Source organism: Dioscorea cayenensis, chromosome 12, assembly GCF_009730915.1.
Source record: "Dioscorea cayenensis subsp. rotundata cultivar TDr96_F1 chromosome 12, TDr96_F1_v2_PseudoChromosome.rev07_lg8_w22 25.fasta, whole genome shotgun sequence".
In the NCBI taxonomy this organism is placed as follows: domain Eukaryota; kingdom Viridiplantae; phylum Streptophyta; class Magnoliopsida; order Dioscoreales; family Dioscoreaceae; genus Dioscorea; species Dioscorea cayenensis.
In genome coordinates this window covers 9,585,944-9,607,314 of record NC_052482.1, presented here as the reverse complement: position 1 = coordinate 9,607,314, position 21,371 = coordinate 9,585,944, and the positions used below count along the sequence as shown (strand labels likewise).

The following is a 21,371-nucleotide window of genomic DNA, read 5'->3' as shown; positions in this document are numbered from 1 at the left end:
GTGCAATATGTTGAATTTAAATTAAGAATTTAATATATTGATTAAGGTTAAATTATTACCAATTTTTTTAGTTTTATCAATTGAGCTCTTTGTAATCAAAATTCTGTCCTTTTCAGTAAATCTGTTATTAGTTATTAAGGTAGCATTATACCATCAAAAACAAAAAATTTTAAAAGTTTTACTAAAAAAAAAAATCAAGAAATCAATGTGACATTGGCTTCTTGTTTAATGAGTTAACTTTTCTTTTTTCATGTTCATGATCTTACATTTTAAATTGATAAAATTAAAACTTTAAAGGCTAGTTGTGAATCAAAACCAAATTTTCTCTTTTTATTTTCAAGATTTAACGAATTAAATAAATATATGAATTATGTCACTAAACCCTATTAAAATATTAATTTTAATAAAAGTTAATCATTACCAAATAAACGTAACTAATTATAACTTCAACCCTAATTTATAGTATCAAATAGAACACAACATCAGCCCATATTCATGTAAGTCACTTCAGCCCTTTTTTTAAGCTTGAATTAAAGCTCAAGCCAAGTTTACATCAAAATTAACAGACATAATTACAAGTTCAAATCAAGCATAACAATAATAATAAAATACAACATTTATGCTTACAGCAAACTGAACCAGCATGCAGACAGAGTTAAAACAGAATAACTCTTCATGAACTATAAAATCCATTTACTTCAAACAAAACAAGCCCTAATTCAACTGCTTACGCAAAATGGCAAACCAAATTTCATGTGATCTACACTATCCCAATCATCGGCACATAATGAAAATGGTTCTGGCAATATAATCGAAAAAAGATTGCTCATGAAACACAATACTAAAATAGGACTACAAGTATCAATAGGTCATTCTGATGGCTTATCTTCATTATTGCACGATATTTGATCTAACCTCCTCCGTGTTTGAGTGAGTCCAAATGGTCGATCCATCTTCTTACATACATAAATGTAATGAGAATCTGGATCATCAAGAACATAATCTGGTGGAAGCAAACCCCATTCAGTAAGTGGAACAGGTTCCATGACAGATTTTGATGAACTGCCATCTACACAGCTTTGGTACCCGGGTCTCGCTGTCAATATTCAAAACGGTATGTTCAGATGGAAGCAACAGAAAATGTCTAGTGTTTTGAATTTCTACAGAATTGAAATGATTCTTCTTTAAGCTTTATAACAAAATAGCTGGAGTTTTGTGAATCATGCATCAGCAAGAAAGTCAATCTTTTGTCTGCATATAAACATGAAACTCAATTCATAGATATTTCTATTCCATCAGAAAAAAAGTCATGGTGGGAAATATGTTTGAATCTTTCCTGAACACAAACATATGCACAATTATGTATCATTTTCATTAGTATAAAATCACTTGTTTAAGTTAGGTAGAAAATAAAAACGTACAAACACACCCTGCCACAGTCCTTCCCAAAGTTCTTTTCCATTGCTTCTACATGGTGCTTTTTAGATTGCTTATAAGAAGAATTAAATTTGTGAGAAAAGATCAACATTTCGTCACATGTTTGTGTTGGTGTCCCATCCATGGGTTTTCTTCAGGAATATCACAAACTTCATACGAATATTTTATTTTTATTTATTTATTTTTTTGGTTCAATTTGCTTTGTGAGCTTTAAGATTTTTGTTCTTTGAACTGCATGTCAACTTGTGGGAATGCTCTGTCTAAAGTTAGGAGTGTTAATTTTGATTTCATATTTTACTTATTATTCCTTAGAACTTCACTAATGTTATTTAGATCAATAGTCCAATATTTTCATTTGAAAGTCTCCATTAGTCTCCTCTCATTTTCAATGTGTCTTTTGTAGTCATTTTTTGTTGTCCGAGGCTCTATTTAATGTTGACAATACGTTAGGTTAATGAAATATTGTTAATCAAATCTAAGAAAGATCTCAAGTAATACCTAACCATGAAAAGGTTTCTTTTACAGAATGGAATCTACTTTCGGATACAAGAAAATACACCCAAAATGACGAATAAGATTGGAGTACACAATCAGATTCTGAGTCAGCCTATGGCTGTAGAAGAAAATTTACCAAGGATCTCCTACTCCATTTCCTACCCATTTTTTTTAATGATGCAAGGTATGTAAAACCATATTTTATGTCATCATACATATTTTCTTTTACACTAATTTTACTATAGATAGTGACCTTTGGGAAAGTAAGGCACAATTTCTATCCATTATTTTCCAAACTTTGATTTGTTTCCTTCAGCACCATATAATTCTTTCCTGCTTTATGTTTTTCTAAACAAATAGTCTAAGTAAGAGTTTCATTCTAAACCTTTCAACATGAACATCTCATTGAATGAAAAATCTTTACACCAATAATAGCATCTTATTTTCTTATTTACTTTAAAATTTTGTTAAGAAACCCATAAAATGTCTTATTTCCTTCCTATCAATTAAAATATATTCAGATTATATTTATTCAATAATTATTTGATTTGATAATAGATTTTGTAAATACAAATCGTTATGTGGGTAAAAAACCTGACAAGCAAAGTATGCGCATGATAATAATAGGGCAAGTTTAATTTGCATGGGGTGGGTTGCAAAAGTGGTTGAAGTTAGAAATAGCACTAGTTTCAATTATGGGTGTCTCATTAGGCAGAATTTTGATGCAAATTACAGGCCAAAACAGCTTTGAAAGAATACAAGGGATATAAAATACCTAAAATATGCATCAAATATTATTATTTTGGCAAGGTTTAGGGGTTAAAAGTTAATTAAGAATAAGATTTAGGCCGTTTTGCTTAGGAGATGGGGTCATCTGGAAGTGGGCGAAAGTATCACTTCCATAAAAAGGAAGTGAAAATGTTTTTATATAATTTTTATTAAACTTCTGTAACCAGGACTAAATTTTCTCTCTGACATTGGATGACTTCAACCCAAGTTCTACATTGTTACCACCTAAAAGCACACCAAAAGTTGGAAATCCAACCACTCCCCATTTCCAATTTTCACTTGCCCTAAATAACCAGTGTTGTTCACTCTCATTTGAATTTCAATGTTATTTCAGTAATTTAATTTTTATCATGCCGGAGAATTTGCTAAAGCAGTGTTAATAATTGATGGTCATTTTTGTATTATCACTGATCAGGTGTTTATCTTAGTTTATTTTCGAAAAAGTAACAATGTATTCTAGGGTTACCAAAATAGCCCTAATCTTTTTGTCCTCTTTATGAGAGAGTGCTAGCCTATGAATCAATTCCTCATTCTCAGCCTTTTTTACCTGTTTTGCTGTTTGCATTGCATCTAAAAAGTTCTTCAGTAGATTTAAAAGTTTAGGGAAGTTCTTGATTGCTATATGTTTGATGGTTCTCTAGTCTGTTTGTATTCAAACTGATAATGGACAATGCTCTTATCTCTATAAAAGAACAGTGGTTATTTTCTGTTAAAAAAACCAATGAATGAATAAGATGCTTTTAAGCTGAATGCTACTTTAAAGGCATGTTGTCTTCTCCCAATCACGATTAATCAGAGGCTCTAATAGTACTTCCCACAAAACCTAGAAGTGATTACCCCTGTTACTCTACATAACATTTACTTCCAAACCCAGTGGCAATTTTTCCAAGTTAGCTCTTCAGGAAGTGGCAATTTTGGGCTTCTTTAACCCAGTCAAAAACCTTAGATTTCCATCAGAAATGCCTAGACTTCGCTAAAAGGACCTAACAATAAGGAAACAAACCCCAACTCTTGCAGACCAAACATTCAAAAAATTATAAATAAATAAATAAATCTAACCTAAAACCTCTATAGATACCCCATTTTTGGAATAGGACCTATTTATAAGCCATGTTTCTGGGTTAGCCTAACGAATAGATGATCGCTTGCCCCAGTCTAGCCTTAAAACATTAGAAAGAACATTTGAACGACCTTCTCCAATTTTCTCAAGTTTTTGAATTTTCATATTTAGAAACCAACACATTTATTAAGGATGAGGAATTGGTTATGATAGAAATGGGATGAAGAAACCATTTATGAAAATGAGAAATAGTCATAAAAAAAAGAGGACTTAGGTGAAGTGATAATGGTGCAGTTCATGTATTTCCCAATAATATCATAACACGTGTCCCAGAAATAAATAAACCCTAAATCCACCTTGACTCTGCTAGCTTGAGTCATAAATGATACCTGTAAACACTCTATTGAGAACTACATGGAATTACACGGTGGGTACTTCACCTGAGTTGCTCCATTAAAAAAAACAAAAAATCATTTTATCTGCGACAAGAAACAGAAAAATCTAGTTTCTACTAATTGAAGCATTTGCTTATTGTAGTTTGTTATCCTTATCTAATTAGCTTGACTCGTGATTTTATTAGTTAATTTGTTGGCTTCATGCATGTATAGGTTTCTTGCAAGTCTCTACCAGTTTGGATAAATAAGAAATCAAATTCTTGTACCTGGTACCTAAGCTTTTGGGACATATTATTTTGGTAGTCTCGTCCGCTACTTTTGTTTGCAGCACAATTCTGTCATGAAGATATAGTCATATTTGTTACATTTTCGGATTTTTTGATTTCTGACTACCAGCATGCTAGCTGGTTGTTCTTGCTCTGCAACCTAGCAGAATTTGATTTTAAGGTTTTTGTAGATGATTCCTTTTGGAAACTCCGTAGGCTTTTAGAAACTATTTCTACACATGCTCCTTGGTTTTAACCTAGACTATTTCTACACATACTCTTTGGCTTTAATGGGAGTATGTCTAGGCACTCCCAAGTCTTAACATGAATTCAAGACTTATTAATTTTGGTACATCAATTTAACTTTTATCTACTTCGCCTATTCGTTTGCATTTGCTCGTGTAAAGTGCTTTTTTCTTTTTCTTTTTTAAATTTTATGCCTGGTAAAAGGACTTCTATTAGCACTACTTTTCTGGATAAGTTAAGCTCTTTATATTTGGATATATTAACTTAAAACTGCTTTTACAGTTGAGAAACTGTTTGGATTTTCATTTTTAAAAGTTCTTTTTAGTGAAAAATTACATGAGAAGGCAGAGTTTGGTTAAAAAAGGGCTTTTTATTTCCACATATTCAAAGTATTCAATCTTTCTATTGTTGCTAATAATAATGATAACAACAACAATAATAATAACAATTAATTGTTATCATTGTTACTGCTATTTCATTATCTTTCTATTGTGGCCTATCAAGAGCATTTTCGTCTAAAAAAATTCTAAAACTGCTTCTCTACAAGTGTTAACTTTATAAATTTATTTCACCAGCTTCTTAAAAAACTGCTTCTCAATTTTTTTTAGAGCTGCCGCTTTTTTCAAGAAGTTCAAACAAAGAACTACAATAGCCCCATAAGTACTACTTTGCCAATAGCGAAGTTACATACTTCACTAGTTCAGCCATTGTCTATTGCATTAAAGTAGTCACCATGCTCCAACTAAAGACAGCATGTTAGCATGTGTTCATCAAGGTTTAATTAACCCTATCCTGGTTCTAGTTGGTTTCTTTTTTAGTTTGTTAACTCCACCCGTCCATATACATATATATATATGTATATATATAAAGGGAAGGGCAATATTAGTACCGCAGTATGCTGTATTGTATATTTGGTCCTTGTACTTTGAAATTATTTACTACAGTCCTTGCCCTGTTCTATGATGTTCACTTCAATCACGTATAGTTGACATGACAATGCAAACTTTTTTTTTTAAATATTTTTAAATACTGAGATGGTTATTGTGGCATACATGGCAGCTTGCATGCTAGATCCACATGGTGACAGCCACCATAAAATTTTTTGTCATATGGACATTTTTTAAAATATTTTTTTTTTAATCATATGTTTACATGGCATTACTTGCTATTGCACCTATCATCATCTCTTCCATATCCACCCTCTTAACCCTAACCCTATCACTAATGACACCACTGTCTCATGCTCTAGCACCATTGCCTAAGCCACATTCCCCATCACCACCATCTCTCCCCCTTTAACTCTCTTCTCAATCACCTCAGCAACACCTCTATCTCTGATGTTATCCCAGCCTTTTCACACATCAAGAAACTTTTTCCCAACTATACTTCCATTTTGCCGTCATGGATGGGAAGAGGGAGGAAGATAGAACCTACTAAGGATGGTAAAAACCGAACCGACCCGTGGTTTCTGACTTGATCCACTTTGAATGGGTGGCTTTAGGTAGGACGGGGTGAGTTTGGTTTTTCCATGCCCCGCCCCGCTAATAATTTAATTTATTATAAATATTATATAGTGTAGGGGGTAAATGAAATTTTTTTTAAAATTTCAATAAATTTCTTATGAGCTTGTTTTTATAAGTATATGTTTTATAAAAAAAAATCTATTTTAAAAATGTTTTTATGAATTTTAGTTACTTATCTGTAACTATGAGTGGGGTAGAGCGGGGCAAAGCAGGGTGGGGCGGGCGATTTATGAAAAAAAAGAACGGGACGGGGTGGGGCCGGGCGGGGATGGTAAAGGTGTGCTCTGCCCCGGTCCATTGCCATCCGGGACGGGGATGGTAAAGGTGTGCCCCACCCCACCCTGCCCCATTGCCATCCCTAGAACCTAGGGACAATGAAGGAGTGAAAGGTAGAGAAGAAGTGGAAATGTGGAGAAAGGTGACAATATAAGGTCTAAGGAGATGGTGGAAGAGAAAAGGAAAATGAAATTGTACCTAGAAAGGAAGAAGGTGGGCAGGAAAAGGAGAGTATTGGGAGAAATAAGAATAGTGATGGAGATATCATTGGTATAAGTTAAGAGATGGTGATGGAATTAGGAAGGTAGGATTTATAAGGGGTGGATGGGGGCGGTGGATGCGTAGGAGAAGGTGAAAGAAAGTGATGTGGCAAAAGCATATGATTAAAAAATTACTAAAAAAGATTTCACATAGCGAAAGTCCACATGGTGGCCTTTGCTACATGAAGCTAACATGTAAGCTGCCATGTATAGTACAAGTAACCATCTCAGCATTTACAAGTAACCATCTCAGCATTTACAAATACCAAAAAATATATATATTGCCTCTTATCACCATGTCAGCTATGAGAGACTAAAATGAACATTATATCATATTACAAGGGCCATAAAAAACATTTTTTAAGTACATGAATCGTAAAGAACATAGCACTATATATTGTAAGTCTGGTAATTTGGAATAAGAAACAATTTTCCAACAGAGGATGAAAGTAAGTTCTGGACTTCCTAAATTCAAAACCAAGCAAGTTAATTAAACGACGCCTTGCATGCTCAAAATATTAACACAAACTAGAAGCTGATTAATAATTTATCAGGCATCTAACTCCGATCCACATTTATGTTTCATTTAGATCACCACCAGGTTGCAATAAACATATGGATTAGACAAAATATAAACTCAAGCTCAATGATGATGGGCAATTTATTACGCATCTAACTCCCACCCACATTTATGTTTCATTTAGATCACCACCAGATTGCTATAAACATGTGGGTTATAAAGAGAAAAAAATTATGTAGTGGTTGTGTTGGTTCTTTATATTGCAACTAAAAAATTAACGCACAATAATATGATGCCTCCCTACTAACAAGGGTCCAGTCACCCTAGGAGTTTAAAGTCCACAGAATTTTGAACTCCTCAAAATTGACCACCAACAGCACTTCCTAAATTTTAATTCAATTCCATTCACTTTTTCTTGTTCTGTGGATTTAGTTCGTCTACTTGTAATTATCCTGCACCAGCAATCATTTAGAGTGTAAACTTCCTCTACTAAATTATAAAAATAATATAAATAGGTACAATTTCCAATTAATTAGTCAGCTATGATTAACAAGAGAGCAACAAAATCTATACAATGATGCAGTAATTTAGCCATTTTCACCCATTTTCATGGGCTCCTACCCTGGCGGCTAGGCATTAATACCACTAAACCAAAGGCTTTTTCTTTCAAATTCCAAGAAAAGAGGGGACAAGCATAAAAGAAATAGCTGAATTTCCTAAGAAAGGTTTTTATTCCCTCCTTGAAGAATTATGCATGAGACTGCAGTTGAGTTCATGACCTATGGATCCAGATTTCAAGCAGAAGACCTAGTTAAATGCAATTTCCATGAAAACTTAGAACCCTTCTGAGTTTCAATCCATTTCAACAGAATGCAGTCAAAGTATCGTGGTAACAACAATGAATCATCAAATAGGATTAAAAGAGTTGTTACCATAGACTAAGATTAAAGAGATTGAACAGAAAGACATGAAAAATCATATAGCACACAAACTACAGAGAAGAGATCACAAGGACGGGCACTTTGATAGGTGTTAAGTAGGATAATAAATCACAAAGTAAAACAGAAAACTAAGTTGGCATGCCATAGATATATACGATTGTAACTGAAGACATGAAAAAAACAACAAATTTAAACACAAATTCAGCAGATAAGGAGGACAATCAAGCAATAAGTTCTCTAGAGATACTGTAAGATAACACAGGTAAAGAGATTGTTATACTCACATATGATGTACAATGTGATTTTCCAACTACAGCCAGGTTGGTTTATATGAGGAATGCGTACTGATGGGTCACCATATGTTATCTGCAGAGTATGTCGAATTGCTTTAGTCTGTTACTTGGAATATTACACCCAGAAGTAGTAGTGCAGCAAGACCTTGGTACATACCAACATAAAGATCCCTCCAGGTTTAAGAAGCCTACATTCAGCAAAAGAATGATTTAAGAAATCATAATCCATTACAGTCAATTATAACAGGACAATGAAAGTCCAGAAATGTGACTACTTAGGTCATAACAGCAGAACCTGCTCACTTCTTCCACCATCCGGGAGGCGCTAAGAGGAGCATCAGTGCCACACTTAAACAAAAGCAGAATTGGAAGCTTAGAACATGCCCAAACAGACTTTGGGGAGATATGAAAAATTGTGCAGAGCTTACCATCAAAGAATCCAGCGTCCCTAAGTTGAAGCCAGCATAGATTGCGCAAGTGTGAGAACATGAAAATCAGCTTATATAATGCCATATTGCAATTGAATCTTCAACATAATTACCTTTATCGATAACACATTCAAATGATTCATCCTGAAAAAAGTCCATATGTCTGACATCCATTTTCCTGTCTATAATACTTAAGGCAAAAGCATGATTTCTTTAATCTTGCTAAAAGAATCATTGTTCTTATTGACCATAATAGAGTAAAATACATCTGCTCAGGATACATTTCAACTGTGGAATGTGTGAACATTTCCTTCTCATCATTTCTATTGCAATTGACGAAATGTCAATGTTCATTATGTCTTCATAGCCATCCTTCACCATATCCTCTGACATAACTATAGCACAAAAGAAATCAAATATTTACTGTAAGCTTATTGCCTAAAATAGAACATTTTAAAATAAGATGAAAATTCAGGGAAAAAATCCTGCAGTAAGATGCACATACATAGCATGATTTTAAATTTGGTTTTAGTCCATATGATAGAGACTGTACAAGCATACTCAAAAGCACGTTGTTGATCTTAATTTCATTGTCACAAGAGCCACAAATAAAGATAAAAACATCTTGTTAACTTGAAATCATTTTCTACTAATTTGAGCTTGTTAGGCATGGAACATGCATATTGAAGGATGGCTAGTTGAAGTGGTTTCAACAGCAGTTGTAACTGTTTTATAGTTTAATGGATAGGCCCCCACTTTAACATAGGCTACATGTCTGTACAAGGTTTGCTCAGATGTATTTTGAGCTTTCATTAGAACCATGACCAACTTAAATTTCATCAAGTTGTTTTAGAGCCATCATGGAAAACTACATAAATGGATGCGCGAAGTTAATCGGGTCAATATTGTTACTAAACCTTCACTATGATGCTCAGGTTGCTTTTACCTTCCTTATAGGCTCTGAACCGCTATAACTTTTGAAAGAAAAACTAAGTGGCAAAGTTGTCAACTATGCTTTTTGGGTGCATTGAGTCTGTGTACTTATCCGAAGCAGTGTAATCCAAAGAGACCCAAGTTTATCAACTTAAATGGAAGAAATCTGGATGCAAAAGGAAAATGGCTTGGGTATCCAAATTAGTATATTAAAATCAGAATGAAGCTTCAAGGAAGGTAAAAATCAATATGCTTAAAGAAATAATTTACGTTGCATCCCTCTGCCAAGTGAAGATGAAGCAAATAGTTAAGACCAGTTTGGCCAATCTGGGCCTAATTGTTCAGAGTTGTTCCGAAGGTTTACATCAAACTTTGAAGTTAAATCCGCCCACATCCAGCTTAGCCACTTATTTTTTGCGTAAAGTTTATAAAACGAATTTTATTTCCTTGGTGAAATGATATGAATATTAGTTGCTATAAATTAGTTTGAAAGCATCATAACCTTCACTTATGCTTATAGGCCACCCATATCTTTCCTCCTACATCAATTTAATTCTATTTTAGAATTATCATCGGAAGCATCCTGGTTAGCTCACATGGTAAGTCCATAAGCAAACTAACTTCAGACCATCTTCTTCATGCTAGCTAGCCCAGTAGCTGAGAAGTAAAGGCCATTTAGCATTAGAAATTAAAACAATCTACATAAGCACTGATTACATTCTGCTACATATAGAAATAACTATAATCCTTTGAATTCTAAAGCTATATAAATGTTTTTTAATTAGAATAACAACTCTAGCTTAATAAAACACAAATTGTCAAAGAAATAACAATTGTCCAAACAGTCTTCATAATATTCTGCTAGTTGTGATAATTATAATAATTCTTCTAGGACTAAAATTTGAAAAAAAAAAAAAAAAATGTTGAGAGCATTAAAAGCTCCAGACCTAAACCATTACATAACCAAAATCAGAACAGTTGGTAAGGAGAATGTTTGTAATTCTTGAATATAAGATTAATTCCTATCTAGAACAGTGTGCAAAGAGCATTACTAATAGACTGAAAAGCCAAAACTTCTCACAATATTAGGTCACAAGATTGGTAGTTTGTGTACCTATGAAAATAGATAGAACACATTAAATCTGTTAAATACAATCATACCCAGTTTCAAGCAAAACCAATAACCAAAATACTCACTACTACTTAGAAAATAGGCTATGGTCTAGACAATTGTCATTTTGGCCCCTAAAAAAAATCTCATTTTGGCCTTTGAACTATAAAAATTTGTTCATTTTGACCCTCTTTATCCAATATGCCTATAAAGAAGATTGCACATTTGAATGAATCCACATCGAACAGAGAGGCCAAAAGGAACAATTTCATATATTTCAGGGGCCAAAATGAACTTTTTTTAATTTAAGGGTCCAACTGAACAATGACCCAATCTTTATGGTTCACTAGCAGTTTCAATCCTATAAAATAACACATGGCACATATGTGTCAATACACATCTGGCAAAGAGGCCAAAGTGAACAAATTCATAGAGGTTCGGGTGCCAAAAGGAACATTTTTTTACTTTTTAGGCTAAATCGAACAATGCCCAAACTTTATAAGCCACTAGTAGCTTTAATCCTATAAAATAACAAAAAACTCCAACTAGAATAAGAAATCAAAAGTGGTGCAATTATTTTTACCATTAAGGCTTCTAGTACAAGAAGCATCCTTTTGGGCATCTTTGCAAACAACAGCTGTGTACTTTATAATTATGCTGCTTTGAGCTTCCAAGAGACTTCCACTACTTCTTCCTTTATGCATACTTATGTCAATTGAGCATCAACATTTTAGGATGCCCAACATACAGTCTCTTGGAAGGATTCTGCCAAGACTATCTAATTGCGAATTTACATCACCAAAACTATAACTTTCTACATCTATCAACATCTATTAGTGGTCCCCTTAAGACCTTTTTTCAATCATAGTAACCTACTTTTGTCTCCACAATATTTGGAAGATTCAACATACAGAAATCCACCAGTATTCTTCTGAAAAACAAAACCACAGTTCATACTTAAATTATTTGATCTCACATCTCACATGCATTTACCTCATATTCAGGTAGAAATAGCAATGCCTGATCTCCCATTCACATTCTTTCATGTTGTAAAATATGTTCCACAGCTGCGTACAACTTTGGATGAGAAATCTAAAATGCTTATCTGGAAGGCTAAGTCTTACATTCAGCCACATAAATTTACGATGTCAAGGATTTGATTATTTATTTGGTTAAATTGTCCAGTAACGGAAGCTTTAAAATACCTACAAACTCAACACTCAAGAGAAAACCATCACATAATTGCTTTTGAATTTCGACAGTATGACAAAAAGAAAAAAAGCAATTATTTCTAGATCATCAATCTGATTTATCAAAAACCTTATCGTTCTATAAAAAAAATACTAATTATTCATGGTAGGTGATAATCTTGCACCAGAGTATTCCAAGAAGATTTCTTTAAAAGCTAAAACTGCCAAGGAAACTAGAACAATGCTAGCCTATCTGAAAAAGATGACATTTTTCCCCTAAAAATCACAAAGCAAAATGAAAACATTGGCAATTTGGAACCCAAACACAAATTCCAACAAAGTAAACAACTAAAAAAATAAATTAGCAAAAGACAGAGCAGAACAGATTAGATTACCGGAATTGCCACATCCGGCCATGAGGATGCGAGAGCTAGTGGGGACGAACTTGCGGACAAAGGGGCGAAGCGCGGAGTAACGCTGGTACCAATCAAAGGATGCGGCACCTTCCTCCAAATAGCGAACGTCCCAGTAGAGGGCATCGCCATAGTTGTAGGAGTTGCAGGCGGGAACGTCTCTGGTGGTGTACATGAGATCTCCGGCGAACAAGAAGAAGAAGAAGAAGATGAAGAACTATAAGTAGTCCAGGGTGTGTGAGAATGAGAAGAAGGGTTTCATTGCGAGAGTTTGAAGCTAAGTAGTAGATTTATCCATGGAGAAGGCTCCATGTCCACCAGAAGAGATTACCAACCTTTTCTTTATTTCCATCAGTTTGACTTCAATGTGTCCACAACTGCATGACTTTTCTTTCTTAATAATTATTACTAGAGTTTTACCATGGAAGAGATAACCCCTAGGGGTGGTAACCGGGCCACCCATCTCCGTCCCTGCCAATGGTGGGTATCGGAATTCCCCATCCTCGATCCTTCAACAGGAAGAATTTGCTTTTCCATCCCTATAGCCGCGGGAATCCCCTTCCTGCGGGGATCTCCACAGAATTCTCTATTTGCGAACATGTTATTGTATTTTGGAATATGAAAACTACTCTATATAGATATATACATAAAAATATGACAACATCAAAACTACTCAACATATAGCTCAACAAACTTGTCAAACCAACATATAAAAATTTAAAAAAAAAAAAAATTCTCCAGATGGTTGTCAGTATAAAAGTAAACATAAAATTTGAAATTCATACAAGTAGGTAGTACGCCATTATAATCAAATATGACGACTTAACAAATGTACTTAAATTGTAGAATATCAAATGTACTCAATAAACATACACACACACACATGTAATTTTTAATCGGGTCGGGGATCCCCACGGGAGGGGAGTGCATTCCCCGCCGCCATCCTCGTCAGGTCTGGTCCCCGCCGGGATCTGGAATTCCCCACCCCATGACCACCATTAATAATTGTAATGGTTTTTTTTTTTTGTTACAAATAGGTGATAAACACCCTCTGTTTTAATGGAAGTCAATGATATGTACAAAGATGGAGTAAGCTCAACAAACACTTGTATCTTCACTTTGTATAAGATTTGGGGTTCGATCTTGGGTCTTCTTTGAAATGATGAAATTGATGAATTTGATATTAATGTTCACATAATAGATATAATCGCCATGGATGATTTAATAATAATGTTTGAGAGTTAATTATGCATAATTGAATCAAATATTAGAGCATCAAATAAACAACATTTCATTAGAGATTGTTACTCAAACTATCAAAAACAACATATACTTAATTTAAAATTTGAAAAATTTTCTTCATAAGTTCTTTAAGTATTGGTATAGTAAAATGATATATTTAATGTAAACATTGATATACATATAGATGGTACATGATTAATTATTTTAATTATGTTTTAATTCTCTAATCAAAATCAATAGTTACAAAATTGATATCAATATTCATAGCAAATGATACAATCAAACAATATTGATTTTATTGAAACTAAAAAATAATCTCGAGTTTAAGGGAGTTAAAGTGACAAAAACTATAAATGAAGTCATCTTATATGGATTATTAAAAAAAAATCACCCGTTATAATTTTTTTTATAAATTATTTTTCTTCCTTGCTTCATTTTTTGACCTTTTTACTTGAACTCTGAGTAGCCAAAGTGTCATCTACTGTATTTTTTAAAGAGCTGTTATCATCAACTATAAATGGATTAGATAATATTGCAAGAATTATATCTAGTGTATTAACCTCATTATTAGATATTGAATCCAACACATTACTCAAAATTTATACAAACATAAATATAATAAAGAAGGGTTTAAAAAGTGCAAGTGACAATACCAAAACTACCTCCAAGTCAATAGCATTAGTGTGTTCAAGTTGAGAAAGCACATCAAACTCGTAAAAGTATCACTTTTTACAATAAGATCACTCACAGACAGATTAAACATAGAACACGATTTTTTAATAACTAATATTAACTTACTTTATACTAATATAATTTTCAATATAACAACTTAAAAGATATGTTGATATTAGCTTATTATTATATAATACAATAGTTATATTTGTTAAGTCCGTTGTTATATAATTCATGCTAAATTACAAAGTTATATTTGCCAAATCATCTCCCAAATCATTAGCAGTCTTATAAAAAAGCTGCCAACACTCACAATCCTATAGCAGAAAAAAAAAAAAAGCACTACCAATCACATCAATAATTGTTACTTGGACCATGAACTAGTTAATCTACCCTATTATTAATAAAGATAACAAATGAAAATTATAATTAAATACAATAGTTACTCTACCTAAGGCTTCTTATGAAATAAAACTTTATCACTCTTTCATATTAAAATCTTTTACTAATAGGACCAACTTTCTTTAAACACTTTTTAAAAGATAAATACCACTATTCTAGAGTCTCAATTGTAATAATAATAGTAAGAACCTAAGAACTACCAACCTAGGATAATAAAATTATGAAATATATCATTAGTAGTAAATTTAGTAAAAAAATTACAATTGCCTTTATTTAACTAAAAAAAAGAAGAAGATGTGACTACTAAATATATGTATGCATGACTTATTTGTACCACTTTTTTACCTCAACAGATTATACTAATGTTTCAACAGCCTTTATATTAGTTTCTTTACTTACTAGCCATTAGAGATGGAGTCTGTAGATAAAGAAGAGATTGCCTTTTCCTTTTAGAGCTACAATCTCATTTACTCAAAAGTCTACCTAAGAATTAATTAATCAATTAGAGTAAAAAAAAATTCATGATAGTAATCATAATTTATATATATATATATATTCATTAAAATAAATTAATTATACTTTTTTTTTAAATTCAATAACTTCTTTAACAAGGGCATTCACTGGGAGCTTCATAGTATAATAGGTATTAGATATTCTAACCTTGTTTGTAATGAAATAGTTTCTTATTCAATCATATATAATGGACAAAAAAAAATTTAAATGGGATGCTTGTACATTTGAAAGAAAATTATAACTTTGATCTTTTGGTACAACACATTTGGAGAATGATAATTATAAGTTCTATTTTTCAGATTTTAGGTAATCATTAATCTCATCTACAAAGTCAACACACAAATTACTTGAAAACTTGTGTTTTTCTAGAAAAAAAAATATAAACCAAAATCCATACAATAATATATACAAATAAGATGAAGGTTTAACATCTTGAAAATTCCCAATCATTGGCATAGTAAATTAGTATTTTTAAGTCATTAAGCACAATATCATTGAGCTTACTTGTTTTATTATAAAATTTCTAACATGAAGAATTGTTTTTGTCAACAAATTCTTCCGTTATAACTTTAACAAAGTTATATTATAACATATTAGTTATAATCACATAAATATAATCACTTAAGCAACTGAATACTTACAGAACAATTCCTTTTCATCAAGTTCATTTGCAAATAAAATATTAGCAAATTATTTCAATATAAAACTTTCATCCGTAGTATTCATAACATTAATCTTGAGCATAAAATTTAACTTGTGATTTGAAGTGTTACATTTCATATAATTGGTACCCAATTACAAAATTGCACATGAAATACGATTTCCCTTCATAAATGAATGTTTTGAAAGATTGAAACAAGCTTTAATTGTTGCACGAATCCTTCCACCCTATAGATTTGGTAAAAAAAATTAGATAATTTATACAAAAACAAACATTTATATAGAACAATAGATAGAATATACACAAATAACATTAAAATGCATATACAACCATCTTTGCAATAAGGTAGTAAGTATTTTATCTCCCTCCCAATTCAATAGTTGAGGATTCAATCTATGCTTGTTCACATTTCTCTCTCTCTCTCTCTCTCTCTCTCTCATACACACACACACACACACAAAATGCATATACAAAAATTTCAAAGTTTAGTTGGGAAATGAATATATAACACTTTCTATACATATAAGAACTAACTAATTTTATACAACACTTTCAAGTAATGTTAAAAAAATCATCCATGAAAGTAGTTCAAAGCTAGTCTTCATATATATATATATATATATATATTAAAGTAGAAGACAATATTGCCTCATGTCAAGTTCTCATGAAAAGTTTTCCTGCCAAAACATTAGTAAAATATTATAATAATATTAAACATTAAATATTTATAATATAGTATATTTCATTAAATTATCTTAATGTTAAACTTTTAAAAATATAAATAGATTATTCTTTTTCATGATAAATTAAACTATTTTATTTATCAAATTATAAATTTAATAATGATAAATATCATATCTCACTCATTAGATTAATATTTTTAAAATATTTTTTAAATATAAAAAATAGCTTAATATTATTTATCATATATCAAATTGTAAAATTAACACTAATAAATATCCTATCTTATCTTAATTTAAATATTACAGATTTTCTATATATATATATATATATATTCATCATGTTAATTTCATCCCCTAATGGTCTCTCAATAATTGACCCGTAGTACATTCTTAATAACAGGTGTGGTGTTATGCATGATCATTCTAACAATTTATTCTCTATCCCTATATATCTATCCTTGACAAGCGGAAATTCTTGATTTAATGGCCTCACAACCTCATAAGCAATTACTCTCTCCCTTCTCTTTCCCTTTTATTAGGAAAATATATAAGCCTATGCCACTGTCATTGTTGTTATGATAATTGTTATTTAATATTATTATGGGGACATATGCGACTTTTCCATTGGGTTTTGCTTTCACTTTCTTTATTGTGGCCTCCACATTTTTTTAAATATCATTGTCTTATTATATAGGTAAATGTGTCATCATACATTATATTGTTATATTATATGATAACCGTCCAAGTATCTCCCCCACCTCAAGCAATCATAGATGTACAAAGTCCACATCAAGCACTATTCCTCAAGAGGCAGCTTCCAGAACCCTTACTTTCTTCTGATCAGAGCTTTCAACATGTCTAGGTTCAAAGGTCTTTAGGATGTTTTGTTGTTCCTTGATCAATGCATTGGAGCTGGAATCAACTCCTTGACCGGTGCTCCAATATGTCTACGTTCTACAAGGCAAAGTATCTCGATGTGGTTTATTCGAAGATAACTGCTTTTGTCTTTTTTTGGTTTGCTCATTGTAGAAAATTTATTTCATAGGAGGTATAAGATAAGGGAGAAGGTGAGATCTCTACGTTCTGCAAGGCAAAGTATCTCGATGTGGTTTATTCGAAGATAACTGCTTTTGTCTTTTTTTGGTTTGCTCATTGTAGAAAATTTATTTCATAGGAGGTATAAGATAAGGGAGAAGGTGAGATCAAGAAATGTATTATTTTTCTTCATTATTTTTCTTGGATTTTGATTCAAAGTTTGAATGTTTTTTTGGTTTTGGTTTTGATTCTTATTTTGATTTTGGTTTGTTCACAAGGGGTATGAGATTAGAGAGAAGAATAGCTCAAGAAAGGTACCATTTTCTTTCCATTTTTTTGTTTATTTGTTTTATTTTTCCCATTAAATTTTGATTCAACATTTGATTTTGTTTGTTTATTTTTGTTGATAAGTATTTGATTGGAGACAAGAGGCCAAATACCATTTTTCAGTTAATTATCTTTGCTTGAATTTTGATTTAAGATTTGATTTCGTCAGTTTTTTTTTTCTTTTAGAAGCAGAGGAGAAGAAAACTGAAAGGTATGTGTGGAGAGGCGAGCTATATGTGGGGAGGGATTTATAATTATTTTTTTAATTAGAAATTAGTTTTATAGTATTTATTGTTTAATTTGTTCTTGAAGGAAAAATGCAATTTTTGGTTTTTCAACTCAGTGTTTTGTCAATTATTGAAATGTTTCCATTCTCTCCTCTAATGCAAGTCTAAAACTTTCACAACTTGCAATAAAACATTTCTTGCACATTTTTATATTTGTTGCTTAAATAAATAACAAAATTACAACCGTATAAAAATTAAAAATTTATCTTATTGCTCTTCCAATGAAGCTCATTTGTTTCCAAGCATAACAAAAATAACAATAATAATAATAATAATATAAAACTTCATTCATGGATGTTCCTCCAGATAACTTAACAACACACACGATAAAAACAAAATAAAAAAATAAAACATAAAAATAACCAAAAAGTAAAAATGTTTTTGTCTGTTGTCTCTTTTAATATTTCTTTTAATTGGTTAATTTGACATTTTCTAATCATAGGTTACTTTATTATAATAATAGGTAATGTATAAATATTTATATCAGTTATCGATTATAGTTACCTACAAAATATAGTAACACATTATGGATATTCAATGAATTTATAACCTAACACATGAATAATTATTTGTGTGGATGTGAGTGTTGCTTATTTATTTCACTTGGAAGAAGTGTTTTTGTAAATAACATTTTATTATTTTTTTTTATTTTTCATATATAGTGTGGACAGCAATTATAAAAACATAATGCTCATAATAGCTATCTTATATATGTAATATATTTGTTGTATTGCATGATTAATGATTTGTTTCTTAGTAAGCCAAAAACTACAAATGAGAATAGAGGCACAAATGCAGTATTTTCAAACAATTCTATAGAAAGCACAAAAAATGTTTACTTTTTGCATGAATAATATTGAATATTTAGAAGCCATAAAAACTCCACTCACAAACTTCAGATCAACCATTTTAGGTTTGATGGAGAATGTAAGCCACTTGTATGATTCAAAGGCTACTGAATTAGGGAAGAAGATCTCTCTCGATAGTATCAGGAGGCCTCATAACTTAGCTTTCTAGACTCATCATGATAATGCCGAGTTGGTTACAAGTAGTACTCCCATGGTGCCTGATTTGAATGTGAAAGAGACTCAGGATATGTTTTTGTTTATTTATATGTGAAGAAGTCATTGTTAAGTGTGTTACCTATATTTTTCTATGTCAAACTTACCATTATGTCCTCTGTAATAGATAAATGATTACTAAGTTTGATGTTGCTTTTTAATAATCAGAAACTCATTTTGGTTATTGAAATCTTTTCATTCATGTGCAAATATAAAGATCCATTAATTAATTATATAAAAAAAAAATACTTTTTATATAAAATATTTTATATATAAGGATGGCCTTGGTTTTAATTCAAGGATAAAAATAACTAAACTAATTTTGTTTATGAAATAAGTTTTTTAGGTTATTAATAAAATGAAGTAGGTATCTATTGATTCCCACTTTATCTTAGTTATTTTATTTATTATGTTATTGTATTAAGTTAGATAAAATTAGATTCTAAACATCCATATGATAAGAAATCACAATGCGATATTTTATAAGCACCATGAGAAACAATTGTTTTGGATACATTGAAACTCACAGTGTGAGGTTTGTTTGATTGTAAGCTATGTTATAGAAACTACGATTTTAGTACAATATTACTTTGATTTTAATTATTTTGGAAGCATCTCCATCATCTTAATATTCATAGTGTTTCACTCGTAATTGTTTATTATTAGTTTACACTAATAATTTTTCAAAAAATGATAAAAAAATTAATAGATATATACTTTAACCTTCCTAAACAAACATAAACGCAAAGATTAGGATTAATTTCATCAACTCTAATCCTAATACATTATTATGGTCTTTCCAAACATTATCTCTAACACTAGGTTAGCAAAAATAAAAAAAAAAAGTTATTTCAAATTAAAATATCTTCACTTGAGTTGCATTACCTCGTCACTAACATAGAAATATATAAGAATTAATATTCAACCCTGGACTAATAATATGCAGGGGCATTTGGTTCTCGGATTGGGAATGAGAAGGAGTTGAATAGGAATGGAAATAACGATGAGTTAAGTATGAATGGAAATAAAGAAAGTGTTTGGTTGGTAAGGTATGAGAGGGTAATTTATAGTTGTAGTCACCTCTTAGGTTGATGATTAATGATACATAACAAATTAAACAAGAGATACAATAGTCTATCATCAATGATTCCACCTCTCTGTAAAACATTAAGGTAAGGAAATATCCTTGTTCGGTATTCCATGTGGTCTATGTCGTCCCCGTGGCTTGGCAGGTGGATCATCATAAAATGAATCTCCTGACTCTTGCATAGCTAAAGGCAGAGTATTCAGGTTTGTAGCAAAATATGATTGATTTGGGGATGATCGCTAAACTTCTTGGGAAAACTATCTCGATTGACTTGATTCACCTTGTTCTTTAGGTATATGAGGTTGATACTAATGAGTGCATTTTATATAGATATTTTATATATCTTATCGCATGATTTACTTGTCTTTTTTGCATTCTTTTATTATATATCGATGCTACTTGGGGTATATTTGTTAAATGATGCATATAATCAGGTCTTGGATTGAAAGGAGTGAATAGAGATAGATTTTGGTGTGAAATGGAGTTATAATGCACTTTTCAGGATAAGCACGGTCTGGAAGCACCAGTGTGCTTATGCCAGTGCACTTTACTGGAAATCTGAGCAAAATTGAAAAGCATGGTTTTACTGGCCTAGCACCATCGTGCTTTGAAAGCACGGAGGATGAGTATAGGCGTGCTTATGTCGTGCACTTTACTATGATTTTTATAGAGAGAAGAGCACGGTTCAAAGGCTCCTAGTACCATTGTGCTCCTCAAGTACAGGCAACAAGCACGGGTGTTGACACACCCTTTGCGTATGTCCGCAAGTGCATGGGTCGCTCAAGTAATAATGTGTGCCCACTGGGTCGGGTAGTCGAATCCACA

The 21,371-nt window shown here is 31.7% G+C and overlaps 1 protein-coding gene across 1 annotated transcript; it reads right to left on the bottom strand.

Moving 5' to 3' along the window:
- Nucleotides 1–655: 655 nt before the first annotated feature.
- Nucleotides 656–12,982, bottom strand: LOC120272990 (EEF1A lysine methyltransferase 4). The gene is made up of 8 exons (XM_039279635.1): nt 12,559–12,982; nt 9,211–9,324; nt 9,043–9,111; nt 8,930–8,949; nt 8,797–8,849; nt 8,659–8,689; nt 8,493–8,574; nt 656–1,096 (listed from the first exon to the last, which is right to left on the bottom strand). The coding sequence occupies exons 1-8, from the start codon at nt 12,749–12,751 to the stop codon at nt 870–872; spliced, it is 789 nt and encodes a 262-aa protein (XP_039135569.1). The 5' UTR covers nt 12,752–12,982; the 3' UTR covers nt 656–869.
- Nucleotides 12,983–21,371: the final 8,389 nt, after the last annotated feature.